The sequence below is a fragment of the Montipora capricornis genome, chromosome 3, assembly GCF_036669925.1.
Source record: "Montipora capricornis isolate CH-2021 chromosome 3, ASM3666992v2, whole genome shotgun sequence".
Taxonomy (NCBI): domain Eukaryota; kingdom Metazoa; phylum Cnidaria; class Anthozoa; order Scleractinia; family Acroporidae; genus Montipora; species Montipora capricornis.
The window spans coordinates 50,295,383-50,305,153 of record NC_090885.1 but is presented as its reverse complement, the minus strand read 5'-3'; the positions used below and the strand labels follow the sequence as shown (position 1 = coordinate 50,305,153).

At 50.0% G+C, this 9,771-nt stretch overlaps 1 protein-coding gene across 1 annotated transcript; it reads left to right on the top strand.

Moving 5' to 3' along the window:
- Window positions 1-442: 442 nt before the first annotated feature.
- On the top strand, window positions 443-1,792 carry LOC138040467 (uncharacterized protein F54H12.2-like). The gene has a single exon (XM_068886191.1). It carries the CDS (start codon window positions 443-445, stop codon window positions 1,790-1,792), a length of 1,350 nt encoding a protein of 449 aa, XP_068742292.1.
- Window positions 1,793-9,771: the final 7,979 nt, after the last annotated feature.

The window sequence follows — 9,771 nt, the reverse complement described above, 5'->3', positions numbered from 1 at the left end:
GCGGGTGCCACCGAAGATTTGATCAAGATTGCATCGCCCGTCTTGATGAACGCCATGCAGTCGGGACTTCAAGCCGCGGCTAGTGGTCGTTCGTTCAGTGACGTCGGAGGTGTGGTGGGACACTCATTGAAATGCGGTTTGAAACGAAAAGCGGGCGCCTTGGTGAAAGCCGGTCTCAAAGCCGGTGGACGGCATGCCTATAAAAAAGCCAAACGACGTGTGACGCTCATCTTTGGACAATGAACCTCCGACCGATAGTTGTGCATTCGCGGTTGCGTCGACAACGCGCCTACCGTCGCCGTCAGTCCGCCCCTACCGGTGGTATAAAAGGCAGAATCCCTGTTCAGTACGGTGGTTGGTTGATCCCTCACGTACCAAGAACACGACGACCTCGACGTAGCAGAAGAAGAAGACGACGACAATGAGTTTGCAATTCTTTACCATGCCGTCGACGGACATCACCTTCGATTCGTATCGGATGGTGCCGTACAGTGCAGCCATGACGGGCATTGTGCCCATCACTTTTACCATTACTGGTTTGGACGAATTTGTGGATTTGGGACGCAGTTATTTCGAAATCGAACTGAAATTGAATTTGGCATCGACCAATGGCATCGTGGCGGATGCCAACAGTGCCTCGGATGCAGACGACACCAAGTTTGTGTATGTCACCAACAATCTAGCCCACGGTCTCTTCAAGCAGATCAATCTACGACTGGGTGGTGTCTTGATGAGTGAACAGACGGACACGTACAAGTCCTTCATCGAAACCATCTTGAATTACAGTCGAGACGAAGGCAGTACCCTGTTGGCCCCTCAAGGTTGGGTGAATTACATGAACGTGGAGGAACAGCTGGGGGCCACGGGAGCCAACGGTGACATTTCCACCACGGCCGGATGGGCGCACAACAATACGAATGCTTTGAAGACGGCCACCAAACTCTTTTACGGCAACAACAAAGCTACCATGATCATGTATCCTCATCTGGCCGCCATGCGAACGGGACGTTTGTTGGTCCCTCGCATAGAAATCGTGATGGAACTGTTTTGCAACACACCGGACTTTTTTCTGTTTGGGACCAAGACCAGCGGTACAGGGGTCAAGAAATATGTCACGTTAGGTGCAGGGGATATCAAAGTCACTTTTCATTTGTGCCGCGTCAACCTGAATGTCAGTGTGGGCAATGCCTTGATGACCAAGATCGATGTGAAAGGTCAAATGACCAATTATCCCATGGTCAAAAGTCAAATCCGCACTTTCTCTTTCGATGGCAAGGCCACTTTGTGGACGGAAGACCAGTTGTTTACAGGCCGTCTTCCCGACCGCTTGGTCGTCGGGCTGCTGGATAGCAAAGCGTTTAATGGGGATTTGGAGTATTACCCGTATGCCTTTCAAGATTTTGGAGTGAAGAGTATTCGTCAACTGGTGGGTGGGGAAGAATATCCCTATCCGACATTGGAACTGAATGGCACCAATACACGGAAAGACTGGTTGGGCTATCAACGTCTCTTGGAAACCAGCGGTTCCATGGTGCATCATCGCCCTCATATGATCCAGCCAGGAGACTGCGGATATGGCAAGAATTGTACCTTGTTCACGTTTAACAATGTACCCAATGGCGATGCAGATTCACCGTATTATCGAAATCCCAAACAAAAAGGCAAGCTGCGTCTGGAAATCCGATTTAATGCCGCTCCCAATAAGAACATCACCATTTTGGTGTTTGGCGAATTCGAAGACAGCTTCCAGGCCGGTACCAACGGAGCCATCGTTTATCAAAAGTACGAGTGAAGATGGAATTTGTGCCCTTGAGTGACGTGACCTTACGATACTTGGCATTGGACGATCCGATCCTAAAACGCGTCTTTCACGGCATCCATCCCTCCGACGAACTTCCATCGCGTCCACCCCGTACGACGCGGGCCGCCTACATTGTCAATACGGATCCACGAGGGGAACTGGGTCAACACTGGTTAGGACTTTGGACAGAGAAAAATCGGTGTGAGGTCATGGACAGTTACGGACTCCCAATCACAACCTACCACGTGCCCGACCTGGAGAGATGGCTCGAAAACGAATGGGATTCGGTGCAATGGAACGACCGGACCCTCCAAGCTTTGAACAGTACCGCTTGCGGTCATTATGCCTTGATGTTTTTGAAAGATAGGGTTCGGGGACGCACCATGCACGAGTTTGTGCAAAAATTTTCTCCCCACGATTTTGTAGCCAACGATCGAGCTGTGGGTCGACAAGTACGTTGTCAAATGGTCAAAGAGTACAATGCGTTACCCTGCCTTCAATGTTGTACACCGCATGAACCAATTCTTCTACATTAAAAACTAAAAAAAAAAAAAAAAATTCATCTCTTGTCTTGTCTTGTCTTGTCTGCATCTCTTGTCTTGTCTTGTCTTGTCTGAGAAGTGTATAAATAATGGAATGTGGAAAAAAAAAAAAAAGATCATGTCGTATTATTTGACCTTATCGAGTCATGCTCAGTCAAGGGAGTTTCCCGACAACGATGCATCCGACCTTCGTCTCCATCTCCCCGAAAAAAACAGGATCTGGCATGACAAAGACGAATGGGAAGTGGGGTTGTCTGGCGTATCTTTTCCTCATCCACCTGCTAGACCGGCGCCGGTACCGGAACACTCCGAGAATCTATTGGCTCATGAGGAATACGGTGTCAATGCTCTCCGAAAAACACATCCAGAGACGTGGAACCAAGAAGGATACTTGTGCACGTTCTATTACACGACCATTTTGAACGGTGCCGTCCATCGGAATGTGAGGAATGTGGTTACCTTGAACGACATCACCCCTTCAAAGACGGGAGTCGATTTTATGAAAAAAGTCATTCATGCCATGTAACAAAAGATCGTCCAAAGTCTTCAGACAGGAGAGGTCCTTAAGATCACTTGGACGGACAGTGAAGGTACGACCCACACCAAGAAAACGGTGGCCACCTTTCGTTGGGATGAAGACGATCTCATTTTGGACAATAGTGAGGTGTACATCAGTGGCACCATGTGGAAGTATTTCGGATGGGTCTTTGAATTGAGCTTGAACATGGGATGGTTGGAAACAGTGTGAGGATTTAGTTCAGGGACACCTGAGAGGTATCAGAAGGGTCCCAACATGCATTTGGTAGCTATAGATCCGAAAGGACCTTGGGCCGATTATACGCAAGAGAGGTTCCTTGAACAAGCGGCAATGAGTAACGGTAATTCCTTTGTGCGTGGTCCAGTCCAGATCGTCGCGGAAGGATGTGGATGGACGAGTGTGGATCAGGGAGCTCTATTCATGATCATGGCCAAAGCCTTCAATTGGCGTTTCGTTCATCTGAACGAAGCCTTTGATAGGTTCAAACACACCCCTGTGGCACTCCAGGCCGTGGAGAGACCCTTGTTTGTCATGGTCGATCTCGTGGAGACGGAGTGGGTCAACAATACCTACGATGAATTGCTTCGCACCGTACCCTACAAGCATGAAAACACATGGTGGGAACCTCGATGTGTGCAGTATCACAATTGTCGAAGCCATGTAGAGACAGTCCGTATACGAGTAAAAGAAGTAAATGGAACGAAGATGGTGTTTGGTTCAGGGGTGATGCGTGTGTGCCTTCATTTTCGGAAGAAACGTGATGCTCTCAGCAGAAGCAGATATAAATAAAGAAAGAATGGGTCACATCCTGTGTCACAAGATGGTCCGTCGTAAGAGACTGCGTCGTGGGAGACGACGACGACGACAGCGGGGTGGGGCTTTGGCCCGTCATAAACCCCGACTGGTCGATAAGATTGCGCAAGGAATGTCCATGTCCTTATCGGGTCCTGCCCCATCGTTTGGGAAAGTAGGCCTCTTGCTAGGGAAACACGCTTTTAAAGGTATAAAAGATAATGTGCAGCGCTACCGTCGATGAGGTGGGATCATGATACGACAACCCAGTAGTACGATGATCGTCCACCCGGCAAATATGCCAAGACCATCTCCAGGAATGCCCAATATCTCTTCGTGTTCAAGAATCGCAGAGATCAATCGGGATTTCGGGCCTTGACGTTACAAGCCTTTCCCGATCGATGGCGTGACGTTCTTCCTCTCTTCGAGAGGTGTATGCAATGCCCGTACAGGTATATAATGATGGATCTTCATCCCACCTCAGACGATCGGTACCGACTGTTCAGTTGTGTGACACAGACCGACGGTCCGACCCAGGTGTGGAAACGTGAATGAGTAGCCCATTGGGATCCCTCTGAATATCAACGTGCCTTGTCAGAGTACCGACGAGAGAGAGCTCCTTCCACACCTTCCAGTCCCGGATCGCCGTTTGACCAGTTTCAATTTGAACGCAATCCTTCCGAATATCAAAGGGAACTGCAAGAGTACCGTCAACAGCGACAACGACGGAGAGCCAAAGAATGAGCTGCCCGTCGGCGTCGAAGACAGGGAGGACGTTCTTTGCATTTGAGTGAACGACTCGAGGTCGCCCAACACATTCCTATAGGAACCCGATCATTCAGGATGACCTCCCCAGCTGGTGTAGGTAGCAGGACACCACTTACGTCCCCGGCCCGTGTGGGGAACACCATTCCCGACATTGCCCCAAGAAACAGTCCGGCCGGAGTCGGAACACGAACACCCAACAGCACGATCCAAGAGTTTTTGGAAACGTTGGATCAGGGTCGTGTGCCGACGCCCGACCCCGATGCCTTGTTGACCGAACTGGGACTTGATGCGGGAGGATTACAGACCGATACGCTTCTTTCCCAACGACAACTCACGATGCGTTCTCTCTTGGACGGGAGTATCCCCGTCGCTCAGAGAAGCCAGATTCAAAGAGAGTATGACATCTCCGACCAAGATTTACAAGATTTTGCCGCCAGTGGTCCTTCCAACACCACGACAGCCAATCGTCCTCGTCCCACCATCGGAGGGAAACACCCACGTCGGCGCCCTCTCCCAGCGTCTCCTGCAGGTTCCCGCCGTCGAGGTAGCGGAGGCGGTGGCGGCGGCGGCGGCGGCGGACGAGGAGGTTCTCCTGGTGGTGGTGGAGGAGGAGGAAGAGGTTCTCCTGGAGGAGAAGGTTCTCCTGGAGGGAGCAGTCGTCGTGGAGGTCGACGACAACGTTTGGACCAGGATGGACTTCGACGTCAAATGGATTTATTATCTCAAGACGCCCGTCAACGAACGGATGCACGTCGTATTCGGAACATTACCCATACCAACACCGTGACCACGGTCTACGAAGACGGTGGCACACCCACAGTCCGACGCACCTCCTCCCGACTCAGTAGTCCATAAAAAGGGTCACCACGCCCACCTAAACCTCATTTCCATAATGCCCAAACCCATCCGACGCCGACAAGACAGAGGTATCCTTCCTCTAGTGATTCCTGGTCTGTTGGCCGTAGGAAAAGCAGATGGCTTAGGAGGTGCAGGAGCCATGGGTGGTTGTCCTGTTAAAAAAGGACTGAAAGCCAGCGAAGCTGCCGTCCGCCGATGACGATAACAACGTGGACGCGGTCTCCTGTCTGTCCTAAGCAAAGCCGTGGCCGCTGGGTACCAGTTGGGAAAAGATAAAAAGTATAAAAGGATGGGTGCCAAAGGAGTCACAGGTCACTATGAAGTCCCCAAGTTTAATTATGGAATGATGAAACGGATTCTCCAACGAAAACCTTGGGCGCGAAATATGGTGATGGACTGAATGATGCGTGGGGATCCACATCCTTTGAGGGGACTATGAAACAAAGAAGGAGAAAACCACCCGTCCGACGACAACGACGACGTCAGCGTGGCAGTGTGCTCCCTTTGGTGGCTGCAGGCGTAGGCGCCCTACTTGGAGGCGTGGCCGCCGTGACACGTAACAATGCTCGGATTCGAGCACGTCACCGTAAAGGGGACGATGACATGGTGGCTCGGACACGAGCCGAGGATGCTCACCGTGGAGACGATTTGGCCATCGTGTACATGCACATTCCTCCCTAGAAGTCACCCCGGTACAAAGGTCAAATCTTCCTCGAGAAACTCAAACGTAAACTCACACGCCGACCATGACTATAAAAGGATAGTCCAATCGATCCCATGTATCCATGTTGGCACGTCAACGTGGCGGTAGCATTTGGTGGGGCGTGAGATGTCAACGCGGACGTGGTTTACCCGTATCGGTACAACAGGGCGGCAACCTGGTGATGATCCCAGCTTCTAAACCGCGGCGAAAAGGACGCCGCCGCCGACAACGAAGACGGCCAGGGGTTCTCCGTGTATAAAAAGAACGCCCCGGATCTATAGCCCGGAACATACCAACATGTCGTGGAGGATTGAACGACAATGGCCGTTTCTACGGAGTGTCTTGAAAGAAGCCGATCATCAAACGCGCCGGGCACGACTTCAGGCCGCCAATGCCGATCAAATCAATGCCGTGAGTGAATTGGTCATGAACATGATCCGAGGGACTATTCCTGTATCGTCCAAGACGGTGGGACGACTTCAACCTTACGAAAAGGTCTTGGGGGACATGTCTCGTCGAAAACATTCCATTAAAAAGAGACATCAATTGATGATGAATCAGACAGGGGGAGCTCTTTGGGATGGTCTGAACGCCACTTGTGACGTGATACGACGAAGCAAACGACACGGTTTAAACACGGCTTGTGACATACTTCGACCAAGGAAACGATAAAGGATAAAAGCCCGTGGACATTTTCGATCCAAGGATCATTTGCAACAACATGGACGATGGTTGGTGCGATAACACGTGGACGTACGGGCCTCATTCGTTTTGTGCCCTACAGGATCAGATACGTGGGCTTCGAGATTATCCGTCAATTGACCGATCAATTGCAAGAACGCAATCAGAGTCTGGATCTCGCCGAACAAAAGATGGCGGTCTTGCAAGAACAAGTCTGCGAATTGAATCGGCATTTGGAACGAGAACGACACGAGAAACAGGACCTCTACTATAAAACCAGGGAGAGACGCGAAGATCTTAGTACCTCACGATGAGCGAAGTGGAAACCATTCCAGGATTTGAAAACAAAGTCTTGATCGATCCCCAACGATTACGTCAACTCGAAGACGTGTACAAGGAACGTCTGACCGAAAACATTCCCTTGGCCAAAGCCGCCCGTATCGCCGCCAAACAAGAAGCCGTTCTCATGTCGGATCAGATTCCTCCAGGTGTGAAGAACGCCTTGGCCACCTCTCTAGCCGACGAAAACAAACGGTGGACCAAAGCCGTCCGACAACCTCTTGGGTTTGGACCGGATGCCGACGACGAACGCGATGCCGAAGCCGATGCCTATGCGCAAGGACCCGTACACTCCATGTTGACGCAGTTGGTAAAGAAGAAGAAGAAGAAGAAGAAGAACACGCCCGAGACTCCGGCCACACCCTCAGCACCCTGTGAAGCTAAAAAACGACTTCGATTCATGACTCAACCCAAAGCAGCTCCGCCCAAAAGGAAGTCGAAGAAGAAGAAGTCGCCCCCAAGACACCGGTTCCATCCGTCGACTGGGGACACCTTCCGTTTCAAGGAGATCCCAGGATGATGGGGGAGAGTGTGGCCGACTATGCGGAGACGACTGCTCAATCGGTCAAGAAAAAGATCCGTAAGAAGACAGGTCGCCGCCGTCCTACCGAAACAGATAAATTACAACGCCCGCCCGGTTGGTTGGATTTCGATAAGAAACTCAAACGACAACTGGATGGCGAGGACTACTAAGAGACGACGCCAACGACGACGACGACGACGTCAACGAGGTGGCAAGTTTGACTTGCAGAATGCTTTGGCCAAGACAGGGATCGAGTTTCATTGGCCTGGCTATCAGTACATGGGTCCTGGCACCAAACTGGCCAAACGACTCAAACGGGGTGATCCTGGCATCAATCGATTGGACAAGATTGCCAAGACCCACGACATGGATTACGCCAAGGCCAGAAACTTACAGGACAAGTGGAAAGCCGACGACAAAATGATTCGGGCTATCAGTAACCTCCCAGGCAAAAAGAAGAAGATGGAGAAAGTGGTCAAGAAAATCATGCAAATGAAACGTAAACTCAAACTTTAATGTTTTCTTCTTAACGAAATTTACGATTGAATATTCTTGTTCGACGACACCAAGGACCATAAATGTCAATAAAAGGTACAAAATAAAACTGTCCCGTTCTCTGGTTCTTTTTCATTTTTTTTTCCGGGTGCCATATGGGTTGTCTTCGATAACGCCATGCTTCACGGAGGGCATGCGCTGTCGCACAACAAAACAGTTCACCAAACAGCATCACAGCTCTCACATGACGACGTGAGCGACGTAATTGGATCTGCAATGAAATGAAAATGTCCATCAGCTCCTCTTCTCATACGATAATGAGCGAAACGCCATATCTCCGCACATCTCCATGCCATCCTCAACCAGGCTTGGGTAGGACAACACATTTCAAAAAGAGTCAAATCCTTCCGGATCTGGATCTGCAACGAAATGATAAGGATAAGGATCTGCAATGAAATGAAAATGTCCATCAGCTCCTCTTCTCATACGATAGCACGCAAAAAGCCATATGAAAATACACTTCGCACGTTCCATCATCAACCAGCCTTGGGTAGGACAACGCATTTGACGGGGATCTGAATGGGACGGTACGACCATCTGAAAAGAGTCAAATCCTTCTGGTTAAAATAAAACAGTATCTCAAGGCAAAAAACGCCATGCATATTCCATCAGCAACAAGCCTTGGGTAGGACAACGCCTTTGATAGGGATCTAAACGGGACGGCACAGCCATCTGAAAAAAAAGTCAAATCCTTCCGGTTAAAAATGAACAAGAACAGTAGGGAGGTCCCAGACTGTGATAACGTATCGTCCGTACAACCAAATGTCCTTCGGTACTCTGGTACACCCAATGTCCCTCCTTGTTGCGGATCATGATCTGACGACACCATACAGGTGGATCCAAATAATAAAGGGCCACGCCTCGATCCTCTTCCAATATCTCCTCCTCCAGGTCCTCATCGTAGGGTCCAATGCCTGTTATTGGATCCGACCCCATATCATTATAAAATCCGTACCATGATACGATCACATCGATGATGGTCAGTCTCTGGACAGTAGTATAACGTTCTCCATCACACTGAGCGCAGTAGTACTCTCCGTATCCGTGTACCCTTCGTACGTAATGAGGGGTTTTGGTCAGAATACACTAAAACATAAACAAAGAAAGTCCTGTCAAACGTTCCTGCAGTAACATGAGTCGAACTTCGGGCGTATAGGGTCGTCTCTCGTGCACATGAAAGCGACCACTCCAGGTACAAAAACATCGATCGGCGTTTATGATCTTTAAAGGAAGAGATGTACAAGACGATGTAAAAACCGACGGTCACAACCGCTTTTCCGATAAGCTCTATACGTCCCCTGACACTGTCGTTCGTGTTCCCACGGTGGGACACGTCCGTCAAATCGGTGACGGGTCCAAACTGCAAACAACAAGGTGCGTCCCAAAGCGTGAATCCCTCTCCATTGACGTACATCCTCATGGTCTATAAAAAAAATTATCGTGTAAGGTCCCATAAGACGTGCATATTATAATGACCATGGTACGAGAGGGTATAGGATCTCGCGACCACACTCAATTTTTCCCTGCGATACCCATACGTCCCCTGACAATGTCGTTCGTGTTCCTGCGGTGATATGTGATTGATCCGGTCAAGACAACGCACGCATGTGATGGGTCCAAAGGAACAGCAAGGTGAATCCCAAAGCATAAACCCTTTCCCAATGGCGTACA

Coding starts and splice junctions, on each gene's coding strand:
- LOC138040467 (XM_068886191.1), top strand. CDS start 443: ATGCCGTCGACGGACATCACCTTCGATTCGTATCGGATGGTGCCGTAC.